General features: G+C 51.6%; 6 protein-coding genes across 6 annotated transcripts; 5 read left to right on the forward strand and 1 right to left on the reverse strand.

Annotated features, from left to right (window-relative positions):
• Positions 1 to 1,739: 1,739 nt before the first annotated feature.
• Positions 1,740 to 3,393, forward strand: NCS57_01438200 (uncharacterized protein; the record flags this gene model as incomplete). The annotated part of the gene is made up of 5 exons (XM_053063986.1): positions 1,740 to 2,011; positions 2,072 to 2,093; positions 2,141 to 2,469; positions 2,543 to 2,974; positions 3,030 to 3,393. The coding sequence occupies 5 exons, from the start codon at positions 1,740 to 1,742 to the stop codon at positions 3,391 to 3,393; spliced, it is 1,419 nt and encodes a 472-aa protein (XP_052907319.1).
• Positions 3,394 to 6,050: 2,657 nt separating this feature from the next.
• NCS57_01438300 (uncharacterized protein) lies at positions 6,051 to 6,623 on the forward strand (the record flags this gene model as incomplete). The annotated part of the gene is made up of 1 exon (XM_053063987.1): positions 6,051 to 6,623. The coding sequence occupies one exon, from the start codon at positions 6,051 to 6,053 to the stop codon at positions 6,621 to 6,623; it is 573 nt and encodes a 190-aa protein (XP_052907320.1).
• Positions 6,624 to 7,536: 913 nt separating this feature from the next.
• Positions 7,537 to 8,174, reverse strand: NCS57_01438400 (uncharacterized protein; the record flags this gene model as incomplete). Its single annotated transcript, XM_053063988.1, has 4 exons — positions 7,537 to 7,632; positions 7,683 to 7,747; positions 7,799 to 7,960; positions 8,015 to 8,174. 4 exons carry the CDS (start codon positions 8,172 to 8,174, stop codon positions 7,537 to 7,539), a joined length of 483 nt encoding a protein of 160 aa, XP_052907321.1.
• A 1,627-nt stretch (positions 8,175 to 9,801) lies between these two features.
• Positions 9,802 to 10,363, forward strand: NCS57_01438500 (uncharacterized protein; the record flags this gene model as incomplete). Its single annotated transcript, XM_053063989.1, has 2 exons — positions 9,802 to 10,233; positions 10,289 to 10,363. The coding sequence occupies exons 1-2, from the start codon at positions 9,982 to 9,984 to the stop codon at positions 10,361 to 10,363; spliced, it is 327 nt and encodes a 108-aa protein (XP_052907322.1). The 5' UTR covers positions 9,802 to 9,981.
• Positions 10,364 to 15,802: 5,439 nt separating this feature from the next.
• On the forward strand, positions 15,803 to 16,449 carry NCS57_01438600 (uncharacterized protein; the record flags this gene model as incomplete). Its single annotated transcript, XM_053063990.1, has 3 exons — positions 15,803 to 15,820; positions 15,876 to 16,100; positions 16,156 to 16,449. The coding sequence occupies 3 exons, from the start codon at positions 15,803 to 15,805 to the stop codon at positions 16,447 to 16,449; spliced, it is 537 nt and encodes a 178-aa protein (XP_052907323.1).
• A 1,315-nt stretch (positions 16,450 to 17,764) lies between these two features.
• NCS57_01438700 (uncharacterized protein) lies at positions 17,765 to 18,504 on the forward strand (the record flags this gene model as incomplete). Its single annotated transcript, XM_053063991.1, has 2 exons — positions 17,765 to 17,871; positions 17,967 to 18,504. The coding sequence occupies 2 exons, from the start codon at positions 17,765 to 17,767 to the stop codon at positions 18,502 to 18,504; spliced, it is 645 nt and encodes a 214-aa protein (XP_052907324.1).
• Between the last annotated feature and the right edge of the window lie 1,323 nt (positions 18,505 to 19,827).

The raw sequence follows: 19,827 nt of genomic DNA on the forward strand, positions 1-19,827 counted from the left end.
ATGGTCAGGATCGCCACGAAAAGGATACTTGGGCGTCGTTTAATGCACTTGCAGATTGCTCATGCTCAATAAAAGTCCGTGATGCCGAGATGTGTTCACCGTAGCCAGTTTCCCTTTTCCGGAACAGGTGCAAACTGCTCAACGCATGATTGCAGATCGGCAGTTGTTCGTTTAGGGAAATCAACCAGGGAAATAGTATCAATGGCTGGCTGAAGCTGATCTATTCCCTCGACCGGGTTGAAGAACCATTCAAGTGCATCGCGGTCAGATACTTTGTGGTGAGTCTTCAACAGCTACGAACCCTGGTTGGATGGACGCCACAGACGGAATAGACAAGGGCTGTCATTTATATGATCAATCAGACTCCCGGACGCCCGTCGGAAGAATTCACTTGGCGCATGACGTTTAGCATCATGGCGGTCGAAAGTCGATGTCGATCCAGAATGTGATCATGACACTTGACAAGCATGCCAAGAAGGCGTTTGTGCTCAATTCGGCTCAGCGAGTCTGCGAGTTACTCACCGGGGCGAGAGGGGCAAGCCGATAAAAGAAGATGAATGAGACATTACGGTGGGGTAGTGAGGGGAAGGAGCTGTCTACTTCGTGGCCAGTGTGACCAGGTTGGGGATTCATTGGCCGTGGCAATGGATCTCTCCTCAGGAGCACGGAAAGTTGCAGTAGTCTTCTCGGTCTGCTTTGTTCTGCGTGGATCGTTTCCGCTCATAAACCACCCAGCCACGCGGGTCGAGAAATGAACAAGAGAGTGGAACTTCACGAGTGCTAGAAAGCTCTTCATGAGGATAGTAAAGAAGTTTTGTAAAATATAATAAAATAACGAAAAGGATGCTATAATCACTGTAATACTTTGGATCTTTTTTCATTTGTTCTTATTATAGCTGCTCTATTGACCATGTTTATGCGGAGTTGAGCTCAGACCTTTGTGCTGGTGTCTCGCTTTTCCCTGACATGGATGCCAGCACTGACCTCTCAGATAGCAACACTGCATGACTGTCTTGGTGTGCTGCAGGTTTCAATATCTGCTGAAGAAATCGCGTCCTAATCTGCCTTAGCCGCTGCCGGTAGACGACAACGCGAGGCCTTTGTCTCATGTGGGATGAGCATCCGCGGGCTGCAGCCGTTTGTCCAGTTTCGTATTGTCAGCAAGTCAATTGAGCCGTGTCCCAGGAAGGTCTGTACCAGAGCTACTCCGTATAGACCCGCGCGATACTTCGACAGACCGGCAGAATCTTCTAGCTGCCGTGTGATGGCGAAGGAAATCGGCTACCCGGAGCGGTAGTGTTCAGGTACCGCCGAGGCCAATAGAAACCTCCAGGCAGGATGTAGACACCTCGAACCCGCAGACCGTGATACCCGGCGGTTACAATGCCAAGTGGATTTCAGCTGCCCTGAAGTTAAGCCACTGGACGTTCTTACCTTGAATAGGACGTCAGGAAGATCAAGTCTTTGCGAGTTGTGGTGATCCAGGCGAGCGTGACGAGCCAGCCTGTAGGCGAATTACCTACGGACGGCGATGAGTGTGATTTTGGAAGGCTCTTTTGCCAATTGATACGTATTGAAGGTCAAGAGGCAAGAGTATAAAGACCACGCCATTCTCCCCTCTCTCGCTATTCACAGAGCAGCTTCCTACATCAGCAACTCAAATCAGATCCAGAACGCTTCTCACTTCTATTTACATTTCTACCTCTATCCCCAAGTCAACCTACGTCTTCTACGCAAATATGTCTGACCAGGACTTTGGCGAGGTTGCCTTCAAGGCCTATGCTAACGCCATCAAGGCCAAGGCAGGCAACGTCAATCGTGATCCTACCATGGACCAGGACTACTGGTACACTGCTGGAGATACCAATCGCAGTATCCCCGCCTCGCGGTACATCCCAATGGCGACCACTAATGAGTTCCTGTTCCAAGAGGCGAACATTCTCATGAAGCCCACCCAGCCTGTCTACATCCCTGGGTCTGGTACCACGGGCTACGTCGAAGCTCTACTTCAGTGAGTCAATCCATGAACCCCTGTACTCGATCATGTGTGCTGATAGTTTCCGTTCTTCAGATACTTGCTGTCGGTCAAGCCGGTAAGAGAATCCCCGACCATCGTAATCCAACATCTGACGAGTTTTAGGCCAAGGGAGAAGAAACCCCGGAGCAAAAGTTGAAGCGCAAGGAGTTGGAAAAGGAGCTCGACGAGTCCGACGAAAACTATCAGACACGAAGACGCAAGGCCCTCAAGGATTGGCGTGAAGAAAAGAAGGATGATCCTGACACCCCTGACTTTCGCACCTGGTGCCGTTCCAACGCCAAAGTCTTTCTCTCGGCCGAGGACGCGTACTCCGTCGCCAGTGGCAGACTCAGCTCTTTTCTTCTGGAGCTGTACGATGGCGACTACGCGGACTGGGATAATGAGCGGACCAGGCTTCAGGATGCCAAACTTGCAAAGGACTATTCTGCTGGGTGAGTCAGAGGACCAGAAGCAGATATACACATTTTTCTGGGGAATAATCACGCTGACTTCCCCTGTCTACAGCATCACGATGCCTTGTAAGGCAGAGCAAGTACTCGGCTTGGCCGAGGCCATCAAAAAGGCCAAGAAGGACGGCCACGGTGCTCCTGTTCCTGAGCCTCAGAAATCGGATCTCTACTACCGCGCCGCCTACAACATTGATCCGACCTACAGGGACTCCATGGACAGATGGGCGCTCGATTTCGACACCACGGGTACGTCTGGCTCCATCAAACTCGACTTTGAGACAGCCAAGAAGACCAAGTGGAGCGAGTTTGGGTTCAAGAATGTTGAAGGCGGCGGCGGCGTCAGCTTCTTTGGTCTCTTCCGCATTGGTGCCCGCGGTAGCAAGCGTCATGAGTACAAGGAGGTCAAAGTCAACGAGAGCAAGAGCAGTGTCTCGATCGAGTTGAGCTGGAAGCAGCTCCAGTTCTTCAACGTCAGCCCTGGAATCTGGTAAGGCCCAGCTCACTCCTGAGTGCATCGTGTCCAGAAAGCTGACCATTTGCAGGAACATACCTCAAATCAGAAAGAAGTACAAGAACACGACCGATAGAACTCCTGAGCTGGAGACCCTCATCCGCCCTGTACAGTTCTTGTGTGCTTCCAAGCTTACCCTCACCTGCACTGTGAGCGGGGAAGTCAAGGAACAGCTTGACAAGGCCATCAAGGACCAAACATCTGCCAGTGGTGGTGGCAATGTCATCTTCAATCTCTTTGGCTTCTACGCCAGTGGTGGGACGGCCAAGGAAGACAACATGGAGACTTCAACTTTCACTTGGAACAAGTCCACTGGCGAGCTGAAGGTCATCCCCGCACCAACCTTTGGCAACTCGGTCCTTCTCGGCGTTCGAGGACAGCAAGTGAGCGTCTAAGACGGAGCGACTGGGCCTCTCGGCAGGGTTCAGTACAAACAAAGTACTCCAGATTCACCGGGTAGGCTAGCTGAGATGGACTGTTACGGGATGGGTCTCACTTTGTCGGCAAATCTTCTCCATAGTTGCCGCAGGCTAAAAGCAAAGTATTGACCTTGGCCTGCATATGTGTGTGCATGCTCCATTCGGCTTTTGGAATTGATCGCCAACAGCTCCCAGCTGAGGCGTGAAAGTGACTAGAACAAGAGCGTCGAGTGAGTGCCCAAGTCAATGATACATAAGACGGTAGAACTCTCCCATCCCCGATCCTCCATCATCCGCCCATCTTTGTTTTTCAAGTCCCCCAAAACCATAAAAACCGCCATGGACTCCACTTTGAGAGATCAACTGATTGCGGCCGGCATCATTCACATAGACAGCACTGAGGCTCAGCCGGTCCTTCATTCATCTCGGCTACATGAGCCTCGCCAAAATGATCATCGCGCTTCTTTCCAACGTAGAACCAACTCTGTTGCTTTGGAAAACAAAAGCGAGATATCCTTACCCCCTCCGGCAAACCACAGCCACATGCCAATCGACCGAGCGGCCACTCCTGACTTGACGACGCCCACGTCCCATTCCATTTCAACTGCTGTCAATGTTTCTTTACCGGGCATAGCCGGCGACATCCACTTGCCACCTCCAGCTCATTATGCCCCCTTGCCAATCGACAGTAGACCATGGAAGGGTCCTCCCGCTCCCGCCCCCGTTCCCCCCACTCCTCCACCTACAGGACCGAGTCCCGGACGATACAGCCCCACGCTCAAGGCGTTTGCATTTGCACTACGGCCATTCCTCACGTTGGACGAGGACCTTCATGCAACGAAACAAGTTATGCTTGTCGGGAGTCCTCTACAGTACGGCATTCCAACGTCGCTCGATGACGCCGAGTATCTGAACGAGGCGCTATACAGCGTTGCTGACCCTATTCAACCTGAGGGTACACCCGTCTTTAGTACTCGAGGTGTGAGCTACTTTGAGTGGCTTAGAGCGTGAGAATACCATAACGGCGCCATTCTACCCTTTTTGAAGGTGATGCTAACTGCTTGCTTCCCTAGATATGTTCGAAATGTTGAGGATGTACTTCATCTTTTCCCTTCCCCCTAATAAAGCAAACTTTGAGAGAAGTGACTGACCATAATCAGACTTCCCAAGCAAATCCTGCAGAGGTTCAGAAGGCCTCCAAGGAGTACCAGGCCGCCGCGCACGTAGCCGATCTACGATTCAACAAGATGCTTAAACAATTCACGGCTGTCGCCAAAGCAGATCCAAAGGTCAATTTTCTCGAATGGACGAATAGTGCTTTCGGGGATGAGTACCGCACTGCCTGCGACACGCGTGATGCCAAGTCGGCTCGGCTCAAGGAGGTCCAAGGACGGGAGTTGTCTGACGTGAATCGTGTGCGTGCGATGCTGGACTCGGCGAGGGATCATCTGGAGTTGAAGAAAGGGTAAGACCAACTGAGCTCATGGAAATGAATGTGCTTTGTTCAACTTTTGGAAATATGATAGGAATAACATGCCCTGCGCATTGCGAGACAGACCGACGCACCCAACAGAGGTCGACAAGACCTACTTGCCCCTCCACTACTTGTCTGGCTATGAATCAGCTTCAAATGATTGGATCATGGGTACTTCGCCGAGCAAGACTAGGAGCTTCAGCTTCTCGCCCCTCTTCTCCAGCTCATCCGCAGACGGGCATGAGCAACACAAGACGTGGTCACAGTTGGGGCTCAATCATGTTGAAGATGAGAAGTTGGATGATGTGCCAGCTTGGATGAAGGATGTTGTCATCGAGATCAAGTATCGAGGTATGCAGGCCTTTGATATCCGCCGGGGGCTTTGGTAAGTTCACGCCTGATGAACAGCAACGCAGCTCTGACATACTGGGAAATCAGGGACGTCAGTGGTCTCAAGACAGTCCTACCCCCAATCTCGGAGGATTCCGTCTTGCCCCTGCGCAGGCCAACACTCAAGACGAAGAAACTGCTTCTTGCTTACGGCGTTGAGCTTGTTGTCAGGCTGCCACCCGAGGTCGCCAAGGCGTTGCGATCCGAGTCAACCGACGGGGATGCCAGCATTTCCATCTTGCCCGAGGTTCTAGGCGGCTTGGGGGTGACCTGGGGGAAAGACGGAGTCTTGGAGGCAACAGTGGCTAAGCAGAATGGCTATCCTGTTTTACTTGGTGTGCTCGCTGAGTGGGTTAATGTCGATGAATGACGGGCGTAGCCGTGTAGGGATGGCTCGAGGTGGCTTTCCCTATCCGGTGCTGTAGCGATCACGAACAAGAAGATTACCACGGCCTCTAATATGGGCAATTTTTGCCATTGGCGCCTCCTGGTTGTGTCTACCAACATTACTATTAGCTCGGCCGTACTCAGGGACTTGGTGACGACGATCAACTTATCACTCCTGCCCTCTCATAATGTCACCTAACCGAGAAGCCAGTGGTAAGAAGCCCCCACCCCAGAAACCGGCCTTAAGGGACGTGCCATCCTAGCCATCAATCCACGGACGCCCCTCATGGATTGATTCTCTTCCCTGACAACAATATTCTCCAGTGGAAAATTCCCACCTTGGACTTTTCCAAGCCACCCCAAGACCATCAACATTTTCAATATGCCCACTTCCACTCTTCTTCTTTCTGCTCTGGCTCTCTCCCTTGCCAGCCAATCCATGGCGGACGCGGTAGTCATAGTCAACGGCGCCACCCTCACCGGCGACGCCCAGGCTGAAAGCGGTAACAACAGACTTATCGGCACGAAATGCCCAGGCGTGCTGCAAGTTACTGGCGACAACGACGGTCACTGCTGCGTCGGCGGGACCTTGAACCTCAGCACCTGCGAGGGCTGGCCACTCTGCAGTGGCCGTCAGACTGCAGCTCCCGAGCCGGCCTCTATCAGCTGCGCTACCAAGATCCCTCTGACGGCGAACGACTACTCCTCCCTGATTGAAAGTGCGAGCTCCCGGTACTTGAAGGCCAGTGGTGAGGCTGAGCCGTCATCTACGGATGAAAGTTCCATGCCGTCGGCGACCAGCACCGAGGAAACCGACACTGAGGGCACCAGCACTGAGGGCACAAATGATCAGGAGGGTTCAACGAGTTCAGGCAATGGGTCCATCATGGAAAAGGTTCCCGGTCTGATGACCGGAGCTGTTGGGGGCGTTTTGGCCTTGTGGATGTCAATGTAACATGGTAGCCCTGGGAGAAAGGGTGAAAATTGTTACTATTGGTATTAGGCGTTCGCAAAATAATGGGCGACCAAGGCCGACGAGTGAGGTCGTATTCTCGGAGCGGCACCGACGAAATGCACACTGACGCGTCAGCAAGGGATATGTATACCCACGGCTGACTGACATTATCACGGCCAGCCACTTGTCGCGGCCCAATCAACATGCCATTCCTTAGGAATCAGTTGCCATAATTGTCAACTGGCTTCCGTGTTTTAATCCATCGTTCTCTGAATCCCCCCGAGTCTCAAAGGACCGTGACGCACGGTTTGCCATCCTGAAACGAGGCTCATGGCCACTGATTGCAACCTTCAGTATCATCCAATCATAACATTGAGCATCTCCCCAATGGCGCAGTTGGCTAGCCCGTCTGGCTGTTAATCAGGAGGTTGGTGGCCCGAGCCCACCTCGGGTAGTCAGATCCGGCTATAGTTGATGTCACAGTTACAAAGAGGCAGTTAAATTTTTAACCTTAGTACTAAAGCTTAAACCTTCAAGTCCCAGCACCAACATCTCCATTTAAGCTATGGCCGCAAAGCTCGGCTATTGAAATTCTATGCCCGAGTCTCGTCGGCCTACTTTGGAGGGCGAGTTCCGCCAGCTTCCTCGTGGCCGAGATCCATCGGCCTGCAGTATCGCTCATGAATCGGAAAAGTTGGGCTTCTCAGCTCCGCATGATTGAGGCAATTGAACTTGATGAACAAGGCACATAAAGGTCTCATTCAGTACTACATAAGCTACATAGTTAACGCATCCAAAAGGAGTGAGTTTCACACAGTGTAAATGAGTGTTAAGAAACGAAAGTAAGCCGCACCCTAGCGCGTCGCCGCACCGCCAAAGCCATTGGAGACACGGGAGCATCCTCTTCCAGGAATCACGATTCGATCTGCTTATGGTCTCGCTTGCGGTAGATATTGATGTTGATGGTGACGGGCGCGTTGAAGTCGATCTCACCAATGCACATTTGGAACTAGAAACCTCATGAATTCTGGAACTGGACGAGCAAGTTGAGTCACTTACACCGGAGTTGTTGTTGCAGCAAATGATCTTTGCGTTGCAGACACTCGAGTTATCGCAGGTTTGAACTACGGGACGTCAGATCTTCAGCGCGATTAAGGAGCAGTGGGAGCACATACCGCCATTGGCATCGGTGGTGCAGCAATACTGGGTGCCGCTAGAGCAGTAGTTCCCCTGACCGTTCGAGTCTCCTCCGCCAGTCGAGGTGCACTCGTCACCGCCATCCTTGCCGCCCTTGCCGCCCTTGCCATCTTTGCCGCCCTTGCCGCCCTTGCCAGCCTCTGTAAAGGTAATCTCCGGTTAGAGTAATCGCCTTGAGGTTTTCAACTACTTACTTTTCTTCAGAGTCGGCATCCTTGGCCAGGGGATATCCCCAAGCTGCGGAGTTCGGGGCTCGATGTCGCGAGCCTCAACCTCGGCAACGGGCTCGTTGAGGGGAGACGCCATGGCGCCCTGCAGGAGGGCAAACCCGTAGAGGACAGTCGAAAAGTGCATGATCGCGTTATCTAGCTTGAGCGTTGAGCTAGTAGTACAAAAGATAGAGTGCAGAAGACTTGAGAGTGCAGAAGACTTGAGAGTGCCAGTAACGAGCGGGGTAGCGAGATCTAGAGTGACCGAGATGATTAAAAAGCAGATAAGACGAAGAAGACGATGGCCGGTATTTGTGTAGACCCTCTTACTTAGTCCTCGTTTTCAAGTCTGGGAATAGGCGGGCGGGAAAGGTACATCAGCCCCCCTTGAAACGCTGGGTATCTCCCATTTTTGTGTATAACTACATGATATAATTACTCAACCGTGCTTAGGTTTGGAACTCGGCACCCCAAACAGCGTGACTAGCTGCTCGTTTCCAAATTCGGACGGCGAGGGCCCGTATTCTGCAAGATGAGCATGCGCGATGACCCGAACATAAGGTTATTGCCCCATAACTTTGGCGGTCCGTCCATCGAGCACTGAAGCTGCCCTGAGTCTGTTGGCCGTGCTTTAGCCAAATTTAGTGCATGAGGTATTTACGCAGCAACTTAATAGTTCAGCTGCGTTCGTATTCGGACATTTGTGTCGTTATATGCAACCTCGCTGCCTGTGTCCTTACCTCATATTGATGTTATGAGGTCCGAACTCCACTTTATTACAGTTGAAGCCCGGCCCTCGATGGGTTAACTGAGCCACAAGACCGAGTTCCGAACTCCATCGCCGTGCGGGCTCGGACCGCCCTGTCACGCTCGGACATTCTCAGTTACAATTTGAAGTCTAATGTGTACATGCATTTGAGTGCTTATGCATCGGAAGATGTTTGCGGCTACATGCCTTGTAGGCGTTTGTGTTCTTATCTCCTCTTGGTGGCCACGAGTTCCTGGCTATTCCCGTCTTGCAGTAGTCAGGGCGTAAGTCGCTCGGCCCCAGCTATTTCCAGGTACACACAAAAGCCTAGATTCCCTTGCCGGTTTCGTTGAGTTGGCCGTCGCCCCGTCGGACCATCCGTTCCGTTACACGTAGTAATTTCGATGCAATGTCATCTTGAGGACCTTGGGGGGTTCGGCTTGTCGGTCTCGGCTTGTCGGTCTCGGCTTGTCGGTCTTGGCATGTCGGTCAGAGCGTAGGTAGATATGTTCTATCTCTCACTCTAAAGTCCAACATATGGACTCGTGTCTTTGACTGTGATTCGTATTGCAACATCCGTGCCGTTACATGCGTCATGTCCCTGACTCGTCTTGATGGCGCTGAGTTCCTACACCGGCCGGTCTCGACCCTCGGAACAACCAGAGCTCCCTAATTAGTTACCATTAGGTTAAAGTCTAATACCCAGATTCACTCTTTCAGCTGTTTGCCCCATCAGCCCATCTCTGTCGTCTTACCGCCCACCTCGCAACCAGACTCGGTTCTGTTCTCCTCGGTCATCGGCCTGGGCTCACCTGGGCCGCGTCTCGATCCACCCTCTTGATTTCTCCTCCAACCATCTGACAATCTTTGTATAGTTGTTGAGTTCAATGGCTTTAAATCGGGCTTTCGGCAGCATCATCTTGGTGCTCATGATGGTGTAAGGGGCAGGAAAAGAGTTTAATGGCTCTAAGTTCAGCTGAGAAAGGCTGGTCGAGGCGTACAGAAGGGATACTGTGGTAGTCTTGTTGAAGCAAAAACGACAGACTCCTCGAAACTATCAGGGCAAAATGGATATATAAGGGTGTCCTTCTCCTCACCTCAACCATCTTATCTCATCACTCATTCACTCTTCACTACTCAGCTCAACAACCTAATCTACTCTTCACTACTCTCTTTTCGAGACCAACTCTCCCAACTCATCAAAATGCAGTTCTCCATCATCGCTCTCCTCGCCGTTGCCACCGGTGCTCTTGCTGTTCCCGGCAAGCCTTCTAAGCCCCAGAAGCCCGAGAAGCCCGCTCCTCCCACCCAAATCAACGTCCAGACCTGCGGCAACGAGCAGTCTCTCTACTGCTGCAATAGCGATGGTCATGGCGAAGAGGTCAAGTGCGAGTCCTTCTCCAACGGCGGAGTTGGCGGCAACTGCAACGGTATCCAGATGTGCTGCAACAACAACGTAAGTGAAGCCAAACCAGACAGGACACTTCCGACCTCTAAGCACTTCAATACAGCAAGGTTCTCAGGGCTGCTCCTTCGCCGTTGGCGGTGGCGTCATCATCGTCGGAGACGGCAAGAAGCACTGGTAAATGGACAACCCAGAAGACGAGGTCGATCATCGCACCGCTCTGGGACTGGAGTGGCTAGCGGACTAATAACCTACATCGACCTTCACGGTTCTTCACGATCACGATGTTACAAACAGGGGTTCAAATTGATATGAGGATTTGGATGACGGAGTGATTATCTTCTTCGGTTCTGGTTAGAGGATGGCTCTAGCCAAGCTAGCCTCGACCATTACCACCCACTCTCATTTGATAGCTTTAATGGGGTTAATTTAGTTGAGTATGAGTAAATTACAAAAATACAATGGGTTCGAGGAAACATTCCTCTAATTTCCGATGAGTGATTGATATTTGATGCTGTCTTTGCTATGACCCATAATCCCTTTTTGGGTCTATCAATGTCTCTACTTTCTTGGAGTGTCCCATGGAAAGTGACACCATTAGCACGACTAGTCATCCGCCTTCTACAAGCTATTAGTACCAGCGCAAAACGACAAGGTAAAACGTACGGAAATAAAAGACTTTGCCCCATAGCCCAAGTCGAAGCAAATTTCGTCCGAGTTCTGCGTGCACTTCCACTCGTTTTCACATGTCGTATTGCTATAAAACTTGCACGAGTAGCAGGACTCCACGTCATTGGCAGTTGTGGCGCCCTCGTATGCCACCGACCTCGGGTTCCAGTTGGCAGTACCACAGTCTACTGGGCCGACGAAGCCGCCGTTCTCACACTGGGCGCAATCAGTGATCAAAGTTATCAAGGTTGGGCCTCCAGTTGCGGGTTAGGACGTGTGTTCCGAGAGAGTAAGGAATGCAATTTAATCAACCAAAATTCAGCCACAACGATATGTAAAATTAAAACTAGATGAGTAGATGGAGATAATTATATTTGATTTGATCAAAGTAAATTCAAACATTGTAATGTCGTCAATAAGCTTTTCGTGCTTCATTCAAGTCAACAGCATGAATGTACAGGGTAAGTGCAAGCCCCCCCCTATCAGCTTGTGGGACCCTGTCATATCCACACTTGCGATAAGACATGATAAGATAAGATAAGCAAGACTCGACCCGGATCGCCATTATATTAACCCAGTCGTGAGATGACACGGAGAGTAGCTAAAAGTGTGTCGCACCATGCTGCTGCATTGCAGACGTTGTTGTAACCGAGCTTGCTGTCTTGTCTCGCAATATGAAGACCCATGAGTTCCTGATGAGACATTTGATCCCGGCAGGGGAACCATTCCGTTGTTATCGCAGCTTGATTCTTAGTACTGTGCATCAGGGTTATAGCCTTAAAAATCTTATCCAGAGCGGAGATAGTTGTTATAGCCTAGGGAGGACACTAGTCTATCATAGATATTACAAGTTAGCAGAGACTTGAGCAGAGAACCAAGGTTAAATATGCTGGGCAGTAAGTCATCCCGGGAGACAGAGCTATGGAGAGAGGTTGGGAATGATTATCATCACGGCCAACACAGTCAATGTTGATCACGTGATAAAGCACGCATGTCCCAAATGATGCTCTGCATCTGAATATGGGGGTATACAGGGTAGGAGTTGCGCAGCATCAATGGAGATGATAGCATCTAATTCGAGGGTAATAAATTGTTCAGTCTATTTGGGTCACTCTCTTGAATCTTCTAGTAACCTTCTATGTTGCTTAAGCTTGATCATCCTCCCTCGCTGTCTTCGGTTACCTTGCCCTACGAATTTCACAGCCGTTATTTTACTGTTATTTCGTCACACACTTCAAAGTTTTCACCCCATGCTACATTCACGCTTCTCTCACGGTGATGGGGTATTGGGCACAGCAGAAAAGACACCATCATAAGCGCGACATTAGACACCACGCCACATCGCCACAGGTACAACTACTCCAGTCTTTGCAACTGAATTCTGGTATTGGCCTGAAAATGTGATCATCTATTGTCCCTATCAAGCGCCACGGGCTTTGCCTTTCTTTCTCGGCTTGTGGATCGAGGGGGAAGTACCTGGCGGAGCGGGTCACAGTGTGAGGGTTTATAGCCCGCAACACTGCAATCTTGGTCTTGTGAGAGGCAATGGCCAGGCGGACCGAGACTGCGGACAGAGACACTTCTTCTACTAGAGGATGAAGCTGGGGTTAGCGGGCCGAATGCGGAGCACTCAAGTCTCGGATACAACGATCTTGCCCAGCTCGGATCAGTAAATTCCAACTGTGACGATCCTCGGCCATTTTGGGACACCTCAGCTTTCTCCGAACCCGGGCGAAGTCATGATCTACATGCTGACGGGAAAGAGAAGACATGCGAAGCTTTCTCGCGGAACTGAGGCCGCCAATGGTCTGCAGCGTGATGAGCCTTCAACGTCCAGCACTCGACCCATTCTACCTCCCACCATCCCGTTTTCGACTCAACGGGCAACACCATTGCAGACCGTATCACAGGCTAAGACCACTTTATTGACCGGGAGTGAGAATTTTTACACAACCCGTGTGAGCCTCGTCTCCCCCTTCCGGAATGTCAGCTCCTGCAGGGACGCCACTAGTGGCAGCAGTTCTTACGGGATGCAGGGCGCGGCCCGCCCGGCCCGTTCCATGCAGGCATTAGACTGGCTGAACTGGACTCTTCCTCGTGGCCATGTGCTGAGCAGTCACCGTTTTTCAGCCCTAGAGAAGTCAGCCATAAAGAGACCTGTAGCCCGTTGACAAAAGTTTCGCTCGGACCTGCGTTTGCCGACATGAAGGGGGCTGGGGGAAGAAACGTACTCAGTAGCTTCGCATCTTATGCCTCAAGGCAGGCGTTCAGCTCGCCACGAGAATGTACAATTCTACTCCGGGCTCCGATGACGGGGTTCAAGTGAGTTTTCCAAGGCAGTGAGCAGTGACACATGAGGGTATCAGAAATTTATTGCTCTGAAGACGTCACCAATTTCACCCATAAAGCATCTCTCGTCCACAGGTGCGAGGTCGCAAACCTCTCCCATCATCAAGTTTAGCGAAGCCAGGCTCCAGCACCATCTCCAATGCCTTTGTTTAGGCTTATTCTCCGCACTCCAGCTGGAAATAAGGCCACAAACTCTGTCACCCAGTCGGACCACCCGGACAGAGCCCTCAACGTTTTCCAGATCCACTACTGCGTAGTACGAGCCACTGAATGACGCAAAGATGCCTGCTGAATCGTTCAGACTAAAGCTTGCATCATCACCACGCACTAGCGTCTAAACTGCTACAGTATTGTCTCAGTTGAGCAGACGTGGCGTGGTAGGCAATTGGGCTGTGTACCTGGCTGGTGGTTACAATGTCGTACCATCGGGGTTACATCGTTGGGTTAAGCGCCCAGCATAGCCACTACGGCCACAGCCGTACACACCAGATGAATCGATAACCTGTCAATATTTACAAGGACCAAGTGATGTACTTTCAACATATTCTAGGTTGATCCAAGTGTCTGTGCTTTTCTTCAATACCGAGACTTTGCGGGGAAAGAGGATCCAGACTGGACTGACCGTTGAGGCGCACGCCACAATGCGGAAGGTTCTCCTGTCAAGGAACGGTGGAGTTCGCGAACTCACCGAACTGGTTTCCTTTCTAGCTAAGCGAGGTGCCTTTAGTTCACTGCATGTCTCTCAATCCTGAGCTATTGTCAGAAGTTGCCCATGCTATGAGTGTTCCGGAGGCTGAGTCAAGTTTCTCTGCATGATCTCACAGCTTGACCACATTTGTCAGGCAATGTGCATCCAAGATGCTGTGTTCTTTGTGATAGTTGAAGCGTGGCCCTCGATGGGATAATTGAGCCAGAAGACCGTGCATCCAAGATGGAAGGGCCTGTGAGGAGCTGAGGGGCTGAGAAAGCAGGAATTTGCCCAATTCATCCGCAGCACGTTCCTAGATGGGTAGTGATGGACGCCTCAAACGTCAGAAAGATCTCCACAGCATACTAGCAGATTCCATCTCACTCCATACAGGACGTGAAGTCGTGATGATTGGCCCCGGTCACACCATAAGATACGTGATCAGCGCGGATGTACGCCCAATAACTCGTCCACCCCAGCCAAGCTCTCACCAAGTGGCGTCCAGCGGTGGCCAGGCTTGCCGTTGAGTCAGCCTCGGCTCTTACCAGTCCTGACGCAAGCTTATTTGGCTTTAAAGACTTGCAGCAGCACTGAGACGAGCAGTTTTCTTCGGGGAGAGCCATTCCTTCAAGTTTATCGGTGAAAAGTCTCCTGAACCTTCATGCTTACCTCCACTAACCAACCTCCCCCTTAAACTTGCTCAATCACACGCGATAGGGGGTTTGCCAAGGCGTGAAAAGCCAAGATGCTTGCTAAGTCAAGGCATTTGTGTCTGTGGCGGCCTGAGAACTTCGGTGTTCTTCCATATATGGACTATGGGGGTCGAGACCAAGCATGTTTCAAGCTATCCATGTTCTGGATAATCACGAGCGAGATGCTTAAGCGCTGTTCAAAGCTGTCTCAGATTCCTCATAATCAATAAAATTTCGTGATGTCAGAATGTGTGTTCATTGTAGCCAGCCACGATTTGTATCTCCTTTCCAGAATTGGTGCCTCCTCCCTACGGTGTGACTTGTGATCAACCGGTTGGCCTGCACCTCGGCAGTTTTTGCATTTACGTAAATCATGTAGACGGTAGCAATGGCTGGCTGAAGCTGACCTGTTTCCTCAGCCCTCATTGAAGGTCTATTCGATAGGAGTCACAGACCCCGGCGGCTAGTTACTATGTGATGAGGCTTCAGCATCTACAGATCCTGGTTGGACGAACTTGGCGGACGGCAGGGAATTGTGGCTACCTGCGAGGTGGTGACCACAGTCACTGACGTCCGTGGATGTACCAGCTTGGCGCATGTCATGGCATAGTATCGTGGCGAGCTGGATTCCGTGTCGGTCTGGAACGTGACCGTGGAGAGCTGAAGTTCAGAGCCTGCGAGGTCTCGATGAAGACACCAGACGCAGTCTGCATCACTCGATAACAACAGGTCCACTCCGGTGTTTGACCAATGCAAACAACTCTGCAAGGCAACATTGAGCTACTCTCTCCACGAATCATCCCCAACCAGACTTCTCACTGCCGCCTTCTCCCTTGCCAAAGGAAGCAACACGATGCTTGCCATGACGCCTGCAATGACGCCCACCTGGGGGCTGGAGTCATCCACGGTGCACCTGCTCCTGTCTACCTCCCTCCTTCTGTGCTGCATCCTGTGCATGAGCTGCTTGATACTGGTCATCGTGACGATCCGCCTCGTCATCCCCTTCCGAGGTGCTTCGCTTCTGAACCTCCATCAAGAGCCCAAAGCAGACCCTGCAGTCTCCACAGACTCCAAGAGCACTATAAAAGGCCTCGCGGATCCCCTTCACAAACTCATCCAAGCAGTTCACAATCACTTCACTTCTCAACCAGCATCCCAGCCAGCTTCCCAATCAACTTCCCAACCGACCACTCCCGACTCAACAAACCCATCCTCATTCAAGATGACTGACACTCTTCAGGTGCTCCCCTTTGCCTTCTCCATTCTGTATCCCCATTGCTAAACATATCTCATAGGACGTTACGGCCGTCGTCACCGAGGTCTCGAACCAGGACCTCGTCTTCCACGTCACTCGTGACTTCAAGATCAGCTACTGGTCCAGCAAGACTTCTGATGAGACTCAGGGCGAGCAGTACAACTCTGATAACCTCAAGATCAACGGAAACCCCATCATTGTCAACTCCAAGCTGCCCATTCTCGCAGCCGTCGCCTACAAGAACCCCAACACCAAGGAAGACGAGGTAAGGAAACCCCATCTGACAACCATCCGCTTGTTGCTGACTGAACCGCGAACAGGTCCGTGTCTACTACGTTGGCGAGAAGAGCCTCACTCTCCGTGAGATTCGCCGCACCGGCAAGGGAAAGTGGTACGATGGCCAAGTCTTCAACCAGCAGTCTTACGACATCGCCGAGAACAGCGGTTTGACTGCCAACGTCGTCGCCGTTAACAAGGGGTCCTGCGAGGACAACCGCAAGGAGTGGCAGCTCAAGGTCTACTACCAGCGCAAGGCCGATATCCTCAACGTTGTCTACAACGTCCTGAACCAGAGCGGTGAGAACTGGTCCACCCGCTATGGCGTGAACGAATAGGGAAGGGGGAACGGGAGCAGACAGTGCTGGTGTTTCTGAGTCTAGAGGCAGAGGGTCAGGTTTTTGATTCGCTCGCCGGTTTTTCCTGGCCCCTTCTGACCTACTGGACCGGGATGGAGTGAACGGGTTAAATTGTTTTGTGCACAGGTGTACATGGAGGACTACGGCCTTTGATAGGTCTAATATCACTGCAATTCTTTAACATGAACCTCATTTTGTGATTTGACGAGAAGTGCCACTTGAGATGTAATCTCGTGGCTGATCTATCAACGACTTGGAACACTATAGGACTATGGTAACCCGTCTAAAGTGATAACAACTCATTCGGCAACAGTCTTTATCATGAGTCCCTTGGACAGGCAGAGTGAGCTTGACGCCGCGTGCTCAGCCGTTGAGGACGTGGCCTGGCGTCTGTGTCTCAGCGGGGCCAATGGCCAATCTGTTGGGTATTGTTGTTGCTCGCGACCATTGTCTTCCACAAGGAAAGCAACACTTGGGTGTCGCCTACATGTCCGATCAAGCACACTACTCTGCCGTCAAGGTCCTTCGTCCACTCGGTTGCAGTAAAGAGCAAATTCGCCGGATACCTGCCGACGAGCCTTTCCAGCTGGACCCCACAGTCCTGGCAAAGAGGTGCGCGAAGAGATGTGACAGAATTGGCGAGCATCGCGTGGGTCAGATAGTAGTTAAAGGAGCTTTCCTATTAAAATTAAATCAACCAATGTTATAGGCTATTGTTTACTCCGAAGCTGCATGTCATCCTGGCAAGAAACCCAGATTAACTCGCAGATGTAGGGTAACTATTCGGAGCATTCTCTTTGCACACCTTGATGTCCCAAAGCGGGTGCCTCAGGCAGAAAGCATTGATGCGATGTGGGTTCGACCACGTGATTTCGCGTGATCTCGTGTTTCAGGGTCCGCGAATTGCGTCATTGCAGCAGGAACAAAATATCACGAGCAACTCAAAATTGGACGCCAATCGATGGAGCGAAGGGGCTTGTTAGAGATCAAGAGCATCAATTAATTAAAATGCCATTCTCACGAGTCAAAGAGACACCAAGCTCCTGCTACAAATAAACACAATCACTCGTTCCTGAGGCAATCGCAAAAGCAATATGGCGCTAGACTGTGTGATTCCACCCCTTTCCGCGGGGCCCCTGATAAGAAAGGGCCCACTCGTCAAGTGTTGCCAGGGGACCTTCAATTCTCTGTAACACGGGCAGACAATTTTTCTTCCCTTCCTTCATCATCATCATCATCACCATCCATCAATCAATCCATCTCTACGACCCTCTACGCGTCACCCACCATCAAAATGTCTACCGCCTTCGTTCAGCGCCCTGCGCCCGACTTCACTGCCACCACCCTCTACCCTGGTGGCGAGTTTAAGGACATCTCGCTGTCCGAGTTCAAGGGACAATGGTGAGTGCGCCGTCTCCGTCGCGGTCGTCAATGGCCCCGAGCCTGGCGTCCGTCCATCACGAGTTTAATCGCGACTAACCTCTTCATCCTCACAGGGTCGTCCTCCTCTTCTACCCCATGGACTTCACCTTTGTCTGCCCGACCGAGATCATCCAATACAACAACGCGCTTGAGCGTTTCCGCGCCATCAACACCACCGTCCTCGGTGTTTCGACCGACTCCCACTTCACCCACCTCGCCTGGGTCGAGAAGCCTCGCAAGCAGGGTGGTCTTGGTCCCGACCTGGAGCTCCCTCTCGTCGCCGACAAGTCCCACAAGATCTCTCGCAGCTACGGCGTCCTGATCGAGGACGAGGGTGTCGCCCTGCGCGGTCTCTTCATCATCGACCCCAAGGGTGTCCTCCGACAGATCACCGTCAACGATCTCCCCGTCGGTCGCGACGTTGAGGAGACCATCCGCCTTGTCAAGGCCTTCCAGTTCACCGACGAGCACGGCGAGGTCTGCCCTGCTGGCTGGCAGGAGGGTGGCAAGACCATGAAGGCCGACCCCAAGGGCAGCCTCGAGTACTTTGCCGCCCAGGGTGAGGCTACCAACGGCAACGGAGAGTCTCGCAAGCGACAGCGCGCGGAATAGATGGCAATGACGAAAACATTTCTGCGAGGAGGAAAAGACGATTGTAATAATAGTACCTTAGAATAATCAGCAACTGCAAAACAAGGCTTGGGCTCCGGGATGGAGATTAACTATGCGTACACTTCGCCAAGTGCCGCTCCTTTATTGTCCGTGACCTGCCTGAACCCCTTGACCAACCAAAAATGTAGTGACGGGTTCTAATCTCCAAGATTACCTTGATCAAGAGTGTGCGACAACGGGACATCAGCCCGACGACATGGTGTCCTCCCAACCGAGGAGGTGATATGTTATCGTGAGAACACCGCGCTAGCTCCTGATCGATGTGCGCAAGGATCGATTAAAGTGGCTGTGCTATTGTGATCTTCAACGAGATCTCGGTACAGGGGCTGGTGCCGGTTAGACCAGTCGGGCTGGTGATGATGGCCATGCTGGTCGAGCTGAGTCGTCTCCCTTGGAAATATTGATACAGAGTGCCTAGTTCGGGTCTTATAAGCCTTGACTCGTGTTTTGTTCGACGCGCACCTGTTGAATGACGTATCGCTCATCGCCAAGTCTCAAAGTCCCCGACTCGTCTAGACCAAGACCATCTTCAACAGCCGAGGCGCTTCCAAGACAAATTCATGTGCAAGAGAGAGAATGTAGAAAAGATCAGCAATATCTTTGAGAGATTTAACTTTGGCTAATGTATCCCCACTCATGATTCTCTCAGACAGGCCTCAAAAGAGGAGCTCGAGGCGCCTTCTGCTGGCACGGGCACAGACACAGTCAGGTGTGTCGTCGCTGTGGGGGTATGCAACGTGAATCGGGAGAAACTATACAAACGATTGGCCCGGAAGGGGATACGAGAATCATTCCAACTAGGGTCTTGTTGGTTGCGTCGTCTTGTCCCCTGCCTCTGAGTGGTGCAACCTCCCCACAGCCAACGGCCCACGAGTGATTTCGCGGTCACAGCACTTGGCCTAGAAGGCATTGAGCCAGAGTAGCACCGAGTGAAGCTATTTAAATGGCTCTACTATAGACTAACTACGAACCCCAACCCCGCCGCTCCCCTAAACCCTGTCCCATATGCCGACTACCAGTGACTAGTTCTCCTCTCCATGCAACTCTGACACGAAACGGGCGACGGCCCGGGTCCGCCTTTATGCAGAAAACAAGTGATATTCGTTGAGGAGGCCAATAAAATCATGACAACATACGTTTCCCCAGTCCCAGTCTTGTCTCACACCAGGTCTCCCCGCTCCCAACACCACTCAATAAATCTCTTAAGCGCCCAAACCCGGAGAAAGGGTTTTCGTGTATTGTGCTCTTTTCAAAAATTCCATC

Source organism: Fusarium keratoplasticum, chromosome 12 (assembly GCF_025433545.1).
Source record: "Fusarium keratoplasticum isolate Fu6.1 chromosome 12, whole genome shotgun sequence".
In the NCBI taxonomy this organism is placed as follows: domain Eukaryota; kingdom Fungi; phylum Ascomycota; class Sordariomycetes; order Hypocreales; family Nectriaceae; genus Fusarium; species Fusarium keratoplasticum.